The 18,356-nt window shown below is 46.1% G+C and overlaps 2 protein-coding genes across 2 annotated transcripts; both read left to right on the top strand.

The window, feature by feature from the left end:
* Positions 1-9,293: 9,293 nt before the first annotated feature.
* LOC148060508 (E3 ubiquitin/ISG15 ligase TRIM25-like) lies at positions 9,294-13,967 on the top strand. Its single transcript, XM_087780412.1, has 5 exons — positions 9,294-10,206; positions 10,261-10,671; positions 10,859-10,918; positions 12,265-13,185; positions 13,270-13,967. Exons 1-5 carry the CDS (start codon positions 9,294-9,296, stop codon positions 13,962-13,964), a joined length of 3,000 nt encoding a protein of 999 aa, XP_087636538.1. The 3' UTR covers positions 13,965-13,967.
* Positions 13,968-15,195: 1,228 nt separating this feature from the next.
* LOC148060507 (tripartite motif-containing protein 16-like) lies at positions 15,196-17,091 on the top strand. The gene has a single exon (XM_087779566.1). It carries the CDS (start codon positions 15,301-15,303, stop codon positions 16,900-16,902), a length of 1,602 nt encoding a protein of 533 aa, XP_087635692.1. The 5' UTR covers positions 15,196-15,300; the 3' UTR covers positions 16,903-17,091.
* Positions 17,092-18,356: the final 1,265 nt, after the last annotated feature.

Here is an 18,356-nt window from a genome sequence, read left to right as displayed (position 1 = left end):
TCTAGATGTGCTGGAGGTATGAACAACTTTGGGCTCCACTGTACACACACACACACACACACAAGCATGCATACGCTCACATACACACACTCGCCAACATACACACAGACATGCAAGAATACAAACTCTCACACACATACATACACTTTCTCAGTCACGAAAATACACTCATGTACACAGAAACTGACACACAAATACACTGAAAGACACACATGCACTCAAATACAAACATACACTCATGTACACAAAAACTGACACATAAATACACTGAAAGACACACGTGCACTCAAATACAAACATACACTCATGTTTACAGACACACAAATACACTGACGGACACACATGCACTCAAATACAAACATACACTCATGTACAAAGAAACTGACACACAAATACACTGAAAGACACACATGCACTCAAATACAAACATACACTCATGTACACAGAAACTGACACACAAATACACTGAAAGACACACATGCACTCAAGTACAAACATACACTCATGTACACTGTTCTACGTCATATTGGTGCTCCGCCCTCTAATGGCTTCACTATTGGTTTACCCCGAGGCACCGCCTCGTCTCTGAGAAAGCTTTATGAACTCGCCACCCAGCAGGGGGCAGTCCACTTCCTATAAAGGCGGGAAACACCCGCCGCACTTCCTCCTTTACAACTCAGCGAGAAAGCTCCTGACATGTAATGATGGCGAATGAATATTGAAGTGAACCATGTGTGCACGAAGACTCCCTGACACACAAGACACACATGTCTGCTTCGTTTGCCTAGGCCCAAATCACATGTGATGATTATGTGGCCTTCGGAGCGCTTCTCACGGCTTTTGACAGTGACGGGAAGCGTTCGAGGCTTGTCGACTCACGCCGCCTCAGATCATGATTATGATCAACACAGGTTTATGCAATGTTGTTTAAGGAAAACCAACAACATGGCAGTCCTGTGCGGTGCAGAGGAATCGAGCTGAGTCGTCCCTCGATCATGAACAGACGCCGACGAGGAGGACGACTGGCTCGCTGCATGGAGAAGACCATGAGGTATGCGAGAGCGATCAGGTAAGTATCTCTTGCAGGCCACATGGCCCTACTGCAGCGCACTCGACGGGTTCACCTGAGAGAGATGTTAGTAGTGTGCATGTGTTTCCGCCTGTGAGTGTGACGTATTCACAGGTGTCATTAGAAACTTTCGCCGCTAATGCTAAGCTAACATGCTCCGCCGTTCATAGACGGCGAGAGTTTCCTCTCAGAACACAGTTCGAAGGAGGTTTTAAACCCCTTCGTCCGGGTCATGCTGAGACTGTAATAATGGAGTCTGTCCACACGAATGAGGGGCAGACTCCAACCACATGTGTTTTATTTACAGGCGAGCAGAGGTCCGCGGTGCCGCCTTCAGAACTGTTTACTCCCGCGTCGACCAGCGCTCGTGCCCGACAGAGCTTGACAGCTGAGGTGAGTGGAACTAGTCGGGACATGTCTATGTTGACCGGAGGTTGTTCCTTCCCCCACAGCGCTGTCAACAAGTCATTGGCACCGTGGAGGATGTCACTTATGGCGGCAGAAAAGAGAAAACGGCATGGAATTGACGCAACGCGGCGCTTTACGCGCAAGTTTTCTCGCCGTTCTGAGACCAGGCGAGGGCAAGGAGCTTTCGCCCCTTCTGGTCGATCATCTGGAGAGGTGCGTGGCGGTCGGATCTCACGAGTGATGAGCAGGTCAGGACCGCCAGCGGAGTTTGAGAATGTACTAGACGCGGTGAGTGATACGGTGCTGACGCGCGCGCGACCTGTTCTGAACTCACATCAGCTCCGGTTTAATTCTCCAGCACATTCTTCCACATCTCGGGTTTTGTCAGCTCCGGCGACACTAAGAAGTGCTCAGGGAGCTGGGAAGACTTCCGGGGGGGAAAGGGAACACGCACGATACGCATCTGAGTTTTCTCACGCGCACTTGCGCGTTTCTCCCACAGAGCCGGTTTTTATGTATGAGAGTGGGGGTTCTAGTGAATCCAGCTCGAGTACATGCTCTGTTCATTCAAGAGATAGAGAAGCGGCTTGTGTGATGCCCTTTCGTCTACGGCCCGCTCTGGGACGTTCGCGGGGGCGGGCCAGAGGACAACCCAAAGTTCGTCAGGGCTGCCGTTCTGACAGAACATTATTCGGCTTAGAGTCGCCTGGTTTTACTTCATTCCAGATCTCAGAGGGAAGTAATCAGGCGGGGCTATGCGCTCCAATTTGCCCGTCAACCCCGCGTTTTTCAGGGATTCTCTGGACACGCGTGGCGGAGCAGGAAAAATTATCCTGTCTAAGAAACGAGGTCTCTACTCTGCTGCAGTAGAGCTGCTTCCTGTAGCAGAGATGATGACAGGGTTTTACTCCCGGTACTTCCTTGTGGAAAAGAAGACCGGGGGTCGGAGACCCATACGGGACCTCAGCTATTTGAAGAAATTCATAGCTACCCGCCCGTTTCGCACGTTGACGGTCAAGAAACTGCTCACAGGTGTTAGTCCAGGAGATTGGATGACATCTATCGACCTGACCGCGTACTTTCACATCAAAAGTACTTTGAGAATCATGTGTTTCAATACACTCTGTTCCCGTTCGGCTACGCTCTGGCACCCAGGACCTTCACCAAGTGTGTGGAGGCGGCACTGGAGCCATTAAGAGTGAGTGGGGTGAGGATCTTGACCTATCTGGACGACTGGTTGATCCTTGCCCGGTCAGAGGCAGAAAGTTACACTCACACACAGAAGGTGTTGAGCCATATTGCCACCCTGGGGTTCATGGTAAACCTCAGCAAGAGCGCTCTGACTCCAGTTCAACAGTTAGTTTACCTGGGGGTACTGTTGAACATGGAGGAGGGATACGCGCGCCTCCTGGACGTGCGTATCCAGTCCATTCTCCGACTGACAACACAGTTGCTGGAAGCTCGGCGTCATGTGACGACAGCAGGCACTGTTATGTCCCTCCTGGGGCTCATGGCAGCAGCTCACACGGTAGTTCGGCTGTGCTTTCTGCATATGAGGGAGCTTCAGAGATGGTAGGTCGTTTCAAGCTAGACCTCAAGCGGGAACAGGGTCGAAAGTGCGCCTTCCCGCTCGGGTTTTGCAGGACATCCAGTTTTTGGGACTCTCTAGCCAACCTCAGATGGAGAGTTCCATTGGGTTGCATCCTTTACAATCAGGTGTTTACGGACGCTTCTCTGACAGGTTGGGGAGGCACCTCGGGTCAGGCCTACGCCAGCGGGATAGACCAGTGTACAGTCACATAAACTGGCTAGAGCTAAAGGCAATTTACAACGTCCTGCTTCACCTATCTCCCCAACTGTCACGGTCCAACATCCTAGTGCTATCCGACAGCTCCAGCGCCGTGGCGTACATAAATCCCCAAGGTGGAGCCAGATCCCCAGCCCTTCTGAGTGTGGCAAAGAAGATTTGGCTGTGGGCAGACCGTCACTTGCTTTCTGTCAGAGCTCAGCATGTACCGGGCGAGATGAACGCAGTAGCGGACAGACTGTCGGGTGGGGGCCGTCCACGACGAATGGGGTCTGTCCGAGGCAGTGGAGAGCCGAGATATGGTCTCGGTTCGGTCACCCGGTGGCAGACCTCTTCGCCAGCAAGGAGAACTTCAGATGTCCTCTCTGGTTCTCCCTCAGGGCGTCGGATTGCCCCCACTAGGCTCGGACGCTTTAGCCCACTTGAGTTGGCCGGCCGGACTACTGTTCGCCTTCCCTCCGCGCTGAGGTTAATACTGGCCTCTGGTGGCGCGTTTTTCTTACGGGGTGCCTGCAGGCTTCGACCTCCTGCAAGGCCTTCCAGCCCTCAGTGGGATCTCCAGTTTGTACTGGACTCTCTCACAGGCCCAACCTTCGAGCCTCTTGACCAAGTCCCACTGGATATCTTGTCTTCAAGGTATTGCTCCTTGCCATCCCTTGGGCCCCGCTGCCCTGGGCCGGCCTCTCAAAGTGTGGCTCCTGCACGGGACGAGCTGAGCGGGACTTTGGACCCGGGCGTTCTCCACACCCTGTCGACACGCGGGTTTCATGCCTCGAAGTGGGGTATTTTCTCCCGCTGGTGTGCAGACAGGTCCTTGGACCCCAGCTCCTGTTTGGTCTCTGCTGTCCTGTCTTTCCCGCAACTTTTGGTGCGGGGTGCCTCAGTGGGATCTCCAGTTGTACTGGACTCTCTCACAGGCCTGACCTTAGCCTCTTGACCAAGTCCCCCTGGATATCTTGTCTTCAAGGTATCGCTCCTTCTGACACTAACAACCACGAAGAGAGCGAGTGAGCTTGTGCTCTCTCCACTAGCCCTGAGTGTCTTTTCTTGGCGTCGAGGAGATTTCGGTGTCTTGCTGCCAGTGGCTGTGTTTAGGCGCTCTGATGCCCTATTCATCTGCCGCAGTAGATGCCGACGGGGTGAGGCGATCTCCTCCCAGAGGTTTCTCATTGGGTGAGATCGGCCATTATCCGGGCCTACCAAGCAGCGGGTGGATCTGCTCCTAGCGGACTGAGGGCACATTCCACCCGTGGTGTTGCAGCCTCAGTGGTTTTTTCACTGGGTGTGGCAGCAGAGGACATCTCCTCAGCTGCTTCTTGGGCGTCCACGTCAACCTTTGCTAACGCCTATCTCCTCGACGTGACGGAGGGATCAGTAGCTCATACGCTTTTGAGCGCTGCTCTGCCCCTCTCGAGGCCCACGGCTCCAGTAGACTTAGATCCTGGGCTGGCAGGGCCCTAGCAATGCTGCTTCAGGAGCGGCGTCCAGCTGGGGGTACATTTATCCCGTCAGGCTTCGCCTTGGGTTTAAACCAATAGCGAAGCCGTTAGAGGCCTCAGGTTCTACGAATTGGTGCGAAGCCCTCTAACCTCGTCGCCCAGCGGCTGCCCTTCTCGCTGAGTTTTCAGTTGGAGGAAGTGCGTCGGGTGTTTCCCGCCTTTATAGGAAGTGAACTGCCCCCTGCTGGGTGGCGAGTTCATTAAGCTTTCTCAGAGACGAGGCGGTGCCTCGGGGTAAACCAATAGCGAAGCCGTCAGAGGGCTTCGCACCAATTCGTAGAACCTGAGGTTATGATAGATAACTCAGGGGTTATGTCTCGTGTGTCTTTCTTGGTGTTTCCTGTTTTTATTTTGAAACCTGCTCCCTTCTGTGTCTGTGAGTTTCCTTTCCGGTCCCTCCCCCTGCTGATTGTTATTGTCTCCACCTGTCTTGCTTTCTCCCGTTCTGCAGCTGCCAGTGATTGCTGGCAGCCTTCATATTCTTCTCACTCTCTCAGTCTTTGTCGGTTCGTCACACTTGTTGTCCCGTGTTCGTCTAGTTCGTGTTTCACGTTTCAGACTTCCAATCCGAGATTGTTTTGCCTTCCCGTTTTTGACCCTGGTATGTTTTCTCGTTTTTCTGCCTGCCTGTGCCCTTGACCTGTTTTTCTGGATATCATAAATCTGTCAAGTTTGACAATCAGACACTTTCTGTGCCTGGGTTTCCTTCCGCATCCTGACATGCAGACAAACAATTACATTGAAAGACACACATTCACTCAAATACAAACATACACTCATGCACACAGACACACAAATACACTGACGGACACACACATGCACTCACATACAAACATGCACACAGACACACAAATACACTGACGGACACACACATGGACTCGCATACAAACATACACTCATGCACACAGACACACAAATACACTGACGGACACACGCATGCACTCACATACAAACATACACTCATGCACACAGACACACAAATACACTGACGGACACACACATGCACTCACATACAAACATACACTCATGCACACAGACACACAAATACACTGACGGACACACGCATGCACTCACATACAAACATACACTCATGCACACAGACACACAAATACACTGACGGACACACGCATGCACTCACATACAAACATGCACACAGACACACAAATACACTGACGGACACACACATGGACTCGCATACAAACATACACTCATGCACACAGACACACAAATACGCTGAAGGGCACACACATGCACTCACATACAAACATACACTCATGCACACAGACACACAAATACACTGACGGACACACACATGCAATCACATACAAACATACACTCATGTACACAGACACACAAATACACTGAAAGACACACATGCACTCAAATACAAACATACACTCGCGTTCAAAGACACTGACACAGAAAATCGAAGACGATGGAAATTCCATCACGTCCGACGACTCCGGAATCTTTTTCGGGTCGTAACCACGACGACGGCGAAGACAAAGACAAAGAAAATGATGGAGAAGAAGTTTGCCGGACCACAACGACGCGGCGAAAAGAGGTGAGGTTTAGTTGTCGGATCACTTTTAGTTTGTGTCCCTTTTCTCAACCGAGTTTCTTGGATTTCCCCGAGAGTGAAGCCCAAACTGAAGCGCGAGCAAAAGAGGAGCAACACGCCCGCAGAAGCAGCAACGAAAGAGGAAACGAAGTCGGACAAATCAAGCAAAATGGTGGAGAATCTGGTGGAGAAGAGCCTTGAAACCGAAGCAGAGGTGAGTGATGGTAACTTGTTGCTCTGGTTTGGATTCTTGTGCTGTTGCTTTACCGTCATTCCGAGAAACTAAGTCTCATTTATATTGAATGAAATGGGAGAAAAAAAGTTTTTATGTTCAATATTCATGTGGAATTGCTTTAACAGCTCAGTGTCTGTTTGTACAAAACTCTTTTCGTTGAAATGATAGAAAATGATCTTAAGCCCCGCCCACGGAAAACACTTGTTTTTTTCTTGTTGAGCATAACCACACCCACTCTTCTGTGATTGGTCAAACGTGGAGGTTTGTCACCGCACGTCATCAATCCAATAAGTCTCCACCCCAAGGGGACTTGTTGTATAAACAAAGCGGGGTGTGATTACAGCAGCAGGAGGAGGAGTGAAGCCATTATTATGTCATAATGGACTCTCGTAACCTCTCGTTGCCCAGATTTCAGAGCAATTTAATTCAAGTTGAAAATATGGACATGATGAGGGACTTACTGCATCTTGGAGAAGAATTGGAGTCTGACATTAGTTGACCTTGAATAATTTAGACTTTTTTTTTTAAGTTTAAAAAATAGCTGTGGGTAAATGTATTATCTACCGTCAAAAAAAGGATTTTCTCAGCATAGATCAAACATTATTTAGTCGTCCCTCGTAACGTCAAAGTAACATCATGTATAAATGGTTCTTATGCATTAACAAATGTATTTTGTATTTATTATTTATTATTTACACTAAACATAAAATTGCAGCTTATTTATCTTAATAAATGTCACGGCCTAATGACACGTCATATTTCTTAGGGATTTTTTCGTCTTTCTTTTTGCTTGACGGCCCCTAACAACATTCACAGAATTGAATGTGGCCCTTGAAGAATTTTAATTGCCCAACCCTTGGCATAGACGCTTGTATGGATATTTTTTTCACCAAAACATTTTCTCTATAAAGTTCATCAACTGGTAAAAAGCAACAAAGACTCATAAAGATTCACTTCTGTCTCCCGCAGAGATACTATGATGCCACGCTGGTCTTTCAGGAGCTTTTAAATCTGGACAGTTCAAGTGCAGACGCAAGAAAAGAGCTCGAGCGAGCGCAAACGCTTCATCTCATGGTGGGAAACACTGTCATGATGATCATTTCAAGGAACTTGACATGTGAGGTGTGATCTGATCTTTTTAGGATTATCTCTATATTATTTTATTTAGCTGTTCTCGCGTTGCCAATTGCTCGTTTTGCCACTAGGTGGCGCCATCACCGTTCACTTACTCGTGAAGGAAAAGGGAACTGTTTTATTATTTTATTATTTTTGATATGGTTTATGGTTCATGTTACTACTCGCTGACATGTAGAGAAAGACTTGAAACACAATCACAGGTTTCACATTTATAATGACTGCTCGAGACTCAAACCCGGGATTAGAAAGTAAACTTTTCTGATTTAAAAAAAAAAGAAAAAAGTGCAGCTGCTGGGTCAGAACTTTGTTATGTAATCTTTGGTATGAATTCCACATCACGACTCGCTGGGCCTCGTCGAGGACTGAAGGATCCAGTCTGGGAGGAGAGTAGGATTCTTGGCCTTCCCGTCAGATTTCGGGTCACAAAAGCCCCTCTGATCTGTGAGAGCCAGGAGCCCGTAACTGGACCCCCATAAACTCTGATAAATGATCCACCTGCACGAGATAAGAGGTCCGACTCCAAACGTCACATACAGAACCGACCTCTCGCTCCACCACAGCAAGAACGTCTCGTTTAAACGTTTGTGGATCTTTTTAAAGGCCGTCGAACACAAACACTGCTTCTTTAGAATGGCGTGTTTGGCGCCCCCTAGAGGACACGGAGAGGACTTTTATTCCCATGGATGAAGTGATGACGAATGTTCATTAAATCTTCAACCATCTTTGGAGTCTTTTTTTTAAAAGTAATAATCTAATCCTTTCATCTTGTATAAGTAATACTTTATTTTGTTTAGACTTCCTACATGCTTGTCCCTTTTTTTTCAGCCAAATTCTACCATTCACTCCTTCTTTTCCCTTTTCTTTAACATATTTTAGTCCGAAGATCTCACCATGTTTTCATCCTTACATCCTTCTTTATTTTATCTTTAATTCAGTCTTTTTAAATCCCTTTCTCTTGCCATGTTTAACTTTTTTTTGCTCTTCCCATGTTTTCATCCTTTCATTCTATTCTCTAATCTTTTCATCTTTAACTATATTTATACTTTTATTCTTCTTATGTTTAACTCTCTCCAGCATCTTCCTCCTCTTTCAATCCTTCTATTTTACTTTACCTTCATCTTTTAGTATCTCATCCCTTGATCAGTGCTTCTTTCCTTCTTTTCCTGGTGACATGTTTTCATCCTCTACTTCTTTTTTACATCCTTTGACTCCAAACAATCCTTCTCTAAAGTCTTGTCGTCTCTTCTTATGTGTCCTTTATCCTCCATTTGTCTTTTTTCTCTTGTTTGAATTCGTTCTCAATTGTATTTGAATCATGCACATGATGATTAAGTCTTTTATTTGTTCATTAATTCAAAGAGGGGTTTGTGTGCGTCAGCAAGAATCGAGGTGTGTCCAGGTCATTGTCAAGAATAATAAGTAATAACATAATAATATAATTATATATAATAAGAAGAAGAAACATGTGGTTTCAAGGAAGTTTGATAATATGTGAGTCAGCAGGTCGGATCACATTGTGGCAGCGTCATGAGAGTATAAAAGTGTTGAACTGTGAAGAGAGTGTTTCAGTCGCAGACATGGAGACGACTAGAGTTGACCTGTTGTCTTGTTCCATCTGTCTGGATCTACTGAAGGATCCAGTCACTCTTCCCTGTGGACACAACTACTGTAAGGTCTGTGTTGAAGGTCACTGGCAGGACAAGAACATCTACGAGTGTCCTCATTGCAGACAGAGCTTCAGAGAGAGACCTCTCCTGCAGAAGAACACTGTGTTAGCAGAGTTAGTGGAGAAGCTGAAGAAGACTAGAGCAGCTAAGGACGTCTGCTCTGCTGGACCTGAAGATGTGGTCTGTGACGTCTGCACTGGGAGGAAGATGAAAGCTGTGAAGTCCTGTCTGGTGTGTCTGGTCTCCTACTGTGAGGAACATCTTCAGCCTCATCTAGAAGCTCCGGCCTACAGGAGACACAAGCTGGTCCAGTCGTCCAAGCAGTTCCAGGAGATGATCTGCTCTGAACACGAAGAGGAGAAGAAGATGTTCTGTCGTTCTGATCAGCAGCTCATCTGTACTCTCTGTGTGGACCAACACAAAGATCATGACATCATCTCGACCACAGCAGAGAGGAGGGATCGAGAGAAGGATGTGGATCAGAGTCGAGGAAGGATCCAGCAGAAGATCCAGAAGAGAGAGAAGGATGTAACGCTGCTCAAGCAGGAGAGAAAGAACATCGAAGTCTCTGCTGATGAAGCAGTGAAGACCAATCAGGAGACCCTCGGCCAGATGATCCAGATCCTCCAGAGAAGAATGTCTGATGTGGAGCAGCAGATCAGATCTCAGAAGGAGACTGAAGACGCTCGAGTCCGAGGACTTCAGGAGCAGCTGGAGCAGGAGATCTCTGAGCTGAAGAAGAAAGATGCTGAGCTGCAGCAACTGTCACTCACAGAGAGTCACACCGTCTTCCTGCAGACCTTGACCTCACTCTCAGAGGTCAGTGAAGACACAACCTCACTCTCAGAGGTCAATGAAGACACAACCTCACTCTCAGAGATCAGTGAAGACACCACGACCCTTGAACAAACTCGACGCCACTTTGAGGAAGTAACTGCAGTCGTGTCAGCCTGCAGAGACCAAGTCCAGGACCTTCTGAGAGACACGTGGACCAACATCTCACTGATGGTCCATCAGGAGAGAGAGCAGTTCCTCACACACTCACAGGACATCACTCTGGATCCAAACACTGCACACTCACGGTTGATGTTGTCTGAAGGAAACAGGAAAGTGACAAACTTCGGAAAAGATCAGCCTCGTCCTGATCATCCAGACCGATTCATTAATATGTGGCAGGTCTTGAGTAAAGAGTCTCTGACTGGACGTTGTTACTGGGAGGTGAAGATAACAGAAGGAGATGCTCGAGTAGCAGTTTCATACAAGAACATCAGCAGATCAGAAGACAAAAGTTTTTTTGGACATAATGATGAATCTTGGAGTTTACGTCGTGAAATCACTGGTTGTTCATTTGGACACAACAAAGTCGAAACTACAGTCTCTAAAATAAAACCCTCCACAGTCGGGGTGTTCCTGGATCACTCTGCAGGTCTTCTGTGCTTCTACAGCGTCTCTGAGACCATGACTCTCCTCCACAGAGTCCAGACCAGGTTCACTCAGCCTCTACATGCTGGAGTCGGGGTTCAGTCCTCGTGTGAGTTTGTGAAGCTGAAGTAGACAACAGTGTGAGTGTGTGTCTCCAGGAGTGACATCATCACATGAAGCCTCAATGTTTTGATGAAGTTCTGAGAACTTTGTTGTTTGTTTGTGATTCACGTGTGGATTTAATCATCTTATAACTGATGGTGACGAGAATGTCTTCATGCAACTTCAGTAAATCTTCTTAATAAACATGGTTCATGGTCAGACTAGTGTGTTTCCTTCTTCTTACGAGTCAAACCTTCACATCCTGAGAGAAAATATCTTTAAAAATGATGATTTAAAACATGCAAGAGGTTCCACACTGTGCAACATCTCATTGAGGGAAGTCAGAGCTGACACCTGTGCTGGCCAGGAGGATTTTGAAAGAGGTGGAAAAGAATCCAAGGCCATTCTAGAGAATCTGGACTCTGCTGGTGGTAACATCTCGAGGTGGAATGTTCCTCAGACACTGACCACTGATGAGTTCCATGGACCAGACCAAGGAAGGCACCACTTCTCCAGTTAAGGCTCACAAACGCCCGTGTGACCTTTGCAAAGCTCACGTGGACAAAGAAGAAGACTTCTGGTCATCTGCTTTATGGTCACACGAAACAAAAATGGACTTGTTTGGTCACAATGATGTAGCCTACATTAGGTGTGAAAAGAGGAGAGGCCTTCAACCCGAAGAATAACATCCCTAGTGTCAGACATGGTGGTGGAACCTAATGCTTTAAGGTTGTTTTTCATCCAAACATGTTCATACTTTTATTCTTCTTCTCATGTATAACTCTCTCCAGCATCTTCCTCCTCTTTCAATCCTTCTATTTAACTTTACCTTCATCTTTTAGTATCTCATCCCTTGATCAGTTCTTCTTTCCTTCTTTTCCTGGTGACATGTTTTCATCCTCTACTTCTTTTTTACATCCTTTGATTCCAAACAAATCCTTCTCTAAAGTCTTGTTGTCTCTTCTTATGTGTCCTTTATCCTCCATTTGTCTTTTTTACTCATGTTTAAATTCTTTATTTCACAACTCAATTCTTCTGTACCATATTATGGCTGGTTTGTCCAATTGTATTTGAATCATGCACATGATGGTTTAGTCAAACATTTGAAAACCTTCTTGTATTTGTTTGTTTATTTGGAGAGAGATTTGTGAGTTTGTGTGAGTGAGAAAGAATCGAGGTGTGTCCAGGTCAATGTCAAGAATAATAAGTAATAATATAATTATATAATTATATATAAGAAGAAGAAGAAACACGTGGTTTTAAGGAAGTTTGATTATATGTGGGTCAGCAGGTTGGATCATATTGTGGCAGCGTCATGAGAGTATAAAAGTGTTGAACTGTGAAGGGAGTGTTTCAGTCGAAGACATGGAGACGACTAGAGTTGACCTGTTGTCTTGTTCCATCTGTCTGGATCTACTGAAGGATCCAGTCACTCTTCCCTGTGGACACAACTACTGTAAGGTCTGTGTTGAAGGTCACTGGCAGGACAAGAACATCTACGAGTGTCCTCATTGCAGACAGAGCTTTAGAGAGAGACCTCTCCTGCAGAAGAACACTGTGTTAGCAGAGTTAGTGGAGGAGCTGAAGAAGACTGGAGCAGCTAAGGACATCTGCTCTGCTGGACCTGAAGATGTGGCCTGTGACGTCTGCACTGGGAGGAAGATGAAAGCTATGAAGTTCTGTCTGGTGTGTCTGGTCTCCTACTGTGAGGAACATCTTCAGCCTCATCTAGAGGCTCCGGCCTACAGGAGACACAAGCTGGTCCAGCCGTCCAAGCAGCTCCAGGAGATGATCTGCTCTGAACACGAAGAGGAGAAGAAGATGTTCTGTCGTTCTGATCAACAGCTCATCTGTACTCTCTGTGTGGACCAACACAAAGATCATGACATCGTCTCGACCACAGCAGAGAGGAGGGATCGAGAGAAATATGTGGATCAGAGTCGAGGAAGCATCCAGCAGAAGATCCAGAAGAGAGAGAAGGAAGTGAAGCTGCTCCAGCAGGAGAGAAAAAACATCGAAGTCTCTGCAGATGAAGCAGTGACGACCAATCAGGAGACCCTCGCCCAGATGATCCAGATCCTCCAGAGAAGAATGTCTGATGTGGAGCAGCAGATCAGATCTCAGAAGGAGACTGAAGACGCTCGAGTCCGAGGACTTCAGGAGCAGCTGGAGCAGGAGATCTCTGAGCTGAAGAAGAAAGATGCTGAGCTGCAGCAGCTGTCACTCACAGAGAGTCACACCGTCTTCCTGCAGACCTTGACCTCACTCTCAGAGGTCAGTGAAGACACAACCTCACTCTCAGAGGTCAGTGAAGACACGACCTCACTCTCAGAGGTCAGTGAGGACAGGACCTCACTCTCAGAAGTCAGTGAAGACACGTTCTCCATCAAGACCCTTGAGCAAACTCACCGCCACTTTGAGGAAGTAACAGCAGTCGTGTCAGCCTGCAGAGACCAAGTCCAGGACCTTCTGAGAAACATGTGCACCTACATCCTTGTGATGTTTGATCCAGAGAGCAGGACCAGAGACTGGTTCCTCACATACTCTCAGGACATCACTCTGGATCCAAACACTGCACACTCATGGTTGATGTTGTCTGAAGGAAACAGGAAAGTGACAAACATGGTAGAAGATCAGCCTAGTCCTGATCATCCAGACCGATTCATTAAATATTATCAGGTCTTGAGTGAAGAGTCTCTGACTGGATGTTGTTACTGGGAGGTGGAGATAACAGAAGGAGATGCTCTAGTAGCAGTTTCATACAAGAACATCAGCAGATCAGGAGAAGAAAGTTTTTTTGGAAATAATTATAATTCATGGAGTTTAATATGTGAAAACTCTGGTTGTTCATTCAGACACAACACAATTAAAACTACAGTCTCTAATATTAAACCCTCCACAGTCGGGGTGTTCCTGGATCACTCTGCAGGTCTTCTGTGCTTCTACAGCGTCTCTGAGACCATGACTCTCCTCCTCAGAGTCCAGACCAGGTTCACTCAGCCTCTACATGCTGGAGTCTGGGTTTGGTCCTCGTGTGAGTTTGTGAAGCTGAAGTAGACAACGGTGTGAGTGTGTGTCTCCAGGAGTGACATCATCACATGAAGCCTCAATGTTTTGATGAAGGTCTGAGAACTTTGTTGTTTGTTTGTGATTCACGTGTGGATTTAATCATCTTATAACTGATGGTGACAAGAATGTCTTCATGCAACTTCAGTAAATCTTCTTAATAAACATGGTTCATGGTCAGACTGGTGTGTTTCCTCGTTCTGAAGAGTCAAACCTTCACATCCTGTGAGAAAATATCTTTAAAAATGATGATTTAAAACATGCAAGAGGTTCCACACTGTGCAACATCTCATGGAGGGAAGTCAGAGCTGACACCTGTGCTGGCCAGGAGGATTTTGAAAGAGGTGGAAAAGAATCCAAGGCCATCCTGGAGAATCTGGACTCTGCTGGTGGCAACATCTGGAGGTGGACTGTTCCTCAGACACTGACCACTGATGAGTTCCATGGACCAGACCAAGGAAGGCACCACTTCTCCAGTTAAGGCTCACAAACGCCCGTGTGACCTTTGCAAAGGCTCACATGGACAAAGAAGAAGACTTCTGGTCATCTGCTTTATGGTCACACGAAACAAAAATGGACTTGTTTGGTCACAATGATGTAGCCTACATTAGGTGTGAAAAGAGGAGAGGCCTTCAACCCGAAGAACAACATCCCTAGTGTCAGACATGGTGGTGGAACCTAATGCTTTAAGGTTGTTTTTCATCCAAACATGTTCATACTTTTATTCTTCTTCCCATGTATAACTCTCTCCAGCATCTTCCTCCTCTTTCAATCCTTCTATTTTACTTTACCTTCATCTTTTAGTATTTCATCCCTTGATCATTGCTTCTTTCCTTCTTTTCCTGGTGACATGTTTTCATCCTCTACTTCTTTTTTACATCCTTTGATTCCAAAAAAATCCTTCTCTAAAGTCTTGTCGTCTCTTCTCATGTGTCCTTTATCCTCCATTTGTCTTTTTTACTCATGTTTAAATTCTTTATTTCACAACTCAATTCTTCTGTACCATATTATGGCTGGTTTGTCCAGTTGTATTTGAATCATGCACAAGATGGTTTAGTCAAACATTTGAAAACCTTCTTGTATTTGTTTGTTTATTTGGAGAGAGATTTGTGAGTTTGTGTGCATCTGCAAGAATCGAGGTGTGTCCAGGTCATTGTCAAGAATAATAAGTAATAATATAATTATATAATTATATATAATAATAAGAAGAAACACGTGGTTTCAAGGAAGTTTGATAATATGTGAGTCAGCAGGTTGGATCACATTGTGGCAGCGTCATGAGAGTATAAAAGTGTTGAACTGTGAAGGGAGTGTTTCAGTCGCAGACATGGAGACGACTAGAGTTGACCTGTTGTCTTGTTCCATCTGTCTGGATCTACTGAAGGATCCAGTCACTCTTCCCTGTGGACACAACTACTGTAAGGTCTGTGTTGAAGGTCACTGGCAGGACAAGAACATCTACGAGTGTCCTCAGTGCAGACAGAGCTTCAGAGAGAGACCTCTCCTGCAGAAGAACACTGTGTTAGCAGAGTTAGTGGAGGAGCTGAAGAAGACTGGAGCAGCTAAGGACGTCTGCTCTGCTGGACCTGAAGATGTGGCCTGTGACGTCTGCACTGGGAGGAAGATGAAAGCTATGAAGTCCTGTCTGGTGTGTCTGGTCTCCTACTGTGAGGAACATCTTCAGCCTCATCTAGAGGCTCCGGCCTACAGGAGACACAAGCTGGTCCAGCCGTCCAAGCAGCTCCAGGAGATGATCTGCTCTGAACACCAGGAGGAGAAGAAGATGTTCTGTCATTCTGATCAGCAGCTCATCTGTTCTCTCTGTGTGGACCAACACAAAGATCATGACATCGTCTCGACCACAGCAGAGAGGAAGGAGCGAGAGAAGGATGTGGATCAGAGTCGAGGAAGGATCCAGCAGAGAATCCAGAAGAGAGAGAAGGAAGTGAAGCTGCTCCAGCAGGAGAGAAAGAACATCGAAGTCTCTTCTAAAAAAGCAGTGAAGACCATTCAGGAGACCCTCGGACAGATGATCCAGATCCTCCAGAGAAGAATGTCTGATGTGGAGCAGCAGATCAGATCTCAGAAGGAGACTGAAGACGCTCGAGTCCGAGGACTTCAGGAGCAGCTGGAGCAGGAGATCTCTGAGCTGAAGAAGAAAGATGCTGAGCTACAGCAGCTGTCACTCACAGAGAGTCACACCGTCTTCCTGCAGACCTTGACCTCACTCTCAGAGGTCAGTGAAGACACAACCTCACTCTCAGAGGTCAGTGAAGACACGACCTCCATCACGACCCTTCAGCAAACTCTACGCCGCTTTGAGGAAGTCCAAGTCCAGGACTTTATGAGAGACACGTGGACAAACATGCTTCTGATGTTTGATCCAGAGAGCAAGACCAGAGACTGGTTCCTCACATACTCACAGGACATCACTCTGGATCCAAACACTGCACACTCACAGTTGATGTTGTCTGAAGGAAACAGGAAAGTGACAAACATGGGAAATAATCAGCCTCGTCCTGATCATCCAGACCGATTCATTAATATGTGGCAGGTCTTGAGTGAAGAGTCTCTGACTGGACGTTGTTACTGGGAGGTGAAGATAACAGAAGGAGATGCTCTACTAGCAGTTTCATACAAGAACATCAGCAGATCAGGAGAAGAAAGTTTTTTTGGAAAAAATAATAAATCTTGGTGTTTAAATTGGAACTCTTGTTGTTCATTCAGACACAACCAATTAAACACTACAGTCTCTAATATTAAACCCTCCACAGTCGGGGTGTTCCTGGATCACTCTGCAGGTCTTCTGTGCTTCTACAGCGTCTCTGAGACCATGACTCTCCTCCACAGAGTCCAGACCAGGTTCACTCAGCCTCTACATGCTGGAGTCTGGGTTCTGTCCTCGTGTGAGTTTGTGAAGCTGAAGTAGACAACAGTGTGAGTGTGTGTCTCCAGGAGTGACATCATCACATGAAGCCTCAATGTTTTGATGAAGGTCTGAGAACTTTGTTGTTTGTTTGTGATTCACGTGTGGATTTAATCATCTTATAACTGATGGTGACGAGAATGTCTTCATGCAACTTCAGTAAATCTTCTTAATAAACATGGTTCATGGTCAGACTGGTGTGTTTCCTTCTTCTGACGAGTCAAACTTACACTGAAAGACACACAAATACACTGAAAGACACACATTTACTCAAGTACAAACATACACTCATGTACACAGATACACAAATAAATTGAAATACACACATGCATTCAATCGCTATATAAATAAAAAATACTTATCTACTTACTTACTTACTTACAAACATACACTCACGTACAGTACAGTAAACATACACACTCACACAAGCATAAGCAGATGTACACACACCAACACACTTGTGTGCGAGGGTAGATGCTTTGCTGCTTGGTTCTATTTTTTCTATTTCTCATTTTGTCTGTTATATTATTTCATTTTTGTATTCTGTGCTGACACCACAAGAATGTTGTGTTTACAACACTGGCAACAAAAGTGGCTGATTCTGATATGAGTGTGTGTGTGTGTCTTTGAGTGTGTAGTTGTCTGTGTTTAAATGAGTGTGTGTGTGTGTGTATGAGAGAGTGTATGTGTGTGTGTGCAGGTTGTTAAGCAGCAGGATAATGACGTTGACTCTCTTTGTTGTCGTTTGTGATGAATCACAGTTTAGAGGTTAAAGACTAGTCTCTCTCTCTCTCTCTCTCTCTGTCTACCGTGCTCGATCGCCCGGCTCAGTGGCAGGCCGTCATTATCCGGATTAGAAGGCCGTAAACCAAAAAACGGGCCGAACTGGGATGTGAAAGAAAAAAAAAGGAACACGCCTTAACCTGTTTCCGCCTTCATGTTGGAGACACGTGTGAGTGGAGGTCATTAAAACCTCCAGGTTGTATTTCAAGAGTGAGCTGCAGGTTAAAGGGCGTGACGTGAATCCTCTCCCTGTTAGTTTGAATTATTACACGGTATTTATGCGGCAACCGACGCGTTTAAATCTTATTTGCTTCCTTTTTCTGTCCATCGATATATATATTTTTTTCCCAGGCGTCAACCACTAGGCCGTCACCGCGAAGATACGGTTTTATTCCCGAGAGGGAGATTTATAACAGGAGACACGTGTAATAAAACGTCCACCTCCAGGCGAAAGTGTGCGTTTCCTCACAGATGGAACCTGCTTCCTGTAATACCGATATGAACACGGACAAATCAACTTTGTTTATGATTGGACGTGAAATTTGACGCTGATTCTGTCGCCGCGGGCGCTCGAAACTCTGCAGTAAATACACGATGAACAAAAACAACACTTCCAATAACTCGCAACAAAAGATAAGATGCTAGTTTCATCTACGTGAAATAAAGAAACAACT

The sequence above is a fragment of the Callionymus lyra genome, chromosome 18 (assembly GCF_982586985.1).
Source record: "Callionymus lyra chromosome 18, fCalLyr1.hap1.1, whole genome shotgun sequence".
Taxonomy (NCBI): Eukaryota; Metazoa; Chordata; class Actinopteri; order Syngnathiformes; family Callionymidae; genus Callionymus; species Callionymus lyra.
Note: the sequence above shows the minus strand (reverse complement) of the source record. Positions and strands in the feature narration are given on the sequence as shown.

Coding starts and splice junctions, on each gene's coding strand:
- LOC148060508 (XM_087780412.1), top strand. CDS start 9,294: ATGGAGACGACTAGAGTTGACCTGTTGTCTTGTTCCATCTGTCTGGAT. Junction 10,207..10,260: donor GACCTCACTCTCAGAGGTCA/GTGAAGACACAA, acceptor CCTCACTCTCAG/AGATCAGTGAAGACACCACG. Junction 13,186..13,269: donor GACCTCACTCTCAGAGGTCA/GTGAAGACACAA, acceptor CCTCACTCTCAG/AAGTCAGTGAAGACACGTTC.
- LOC148060507 (XM_087779566.1), top strand. CDS start 15,301: ATGGAGACGACTAGAGTTGACCTGTTGTCTTGTTCCATCTGTCTGGAT.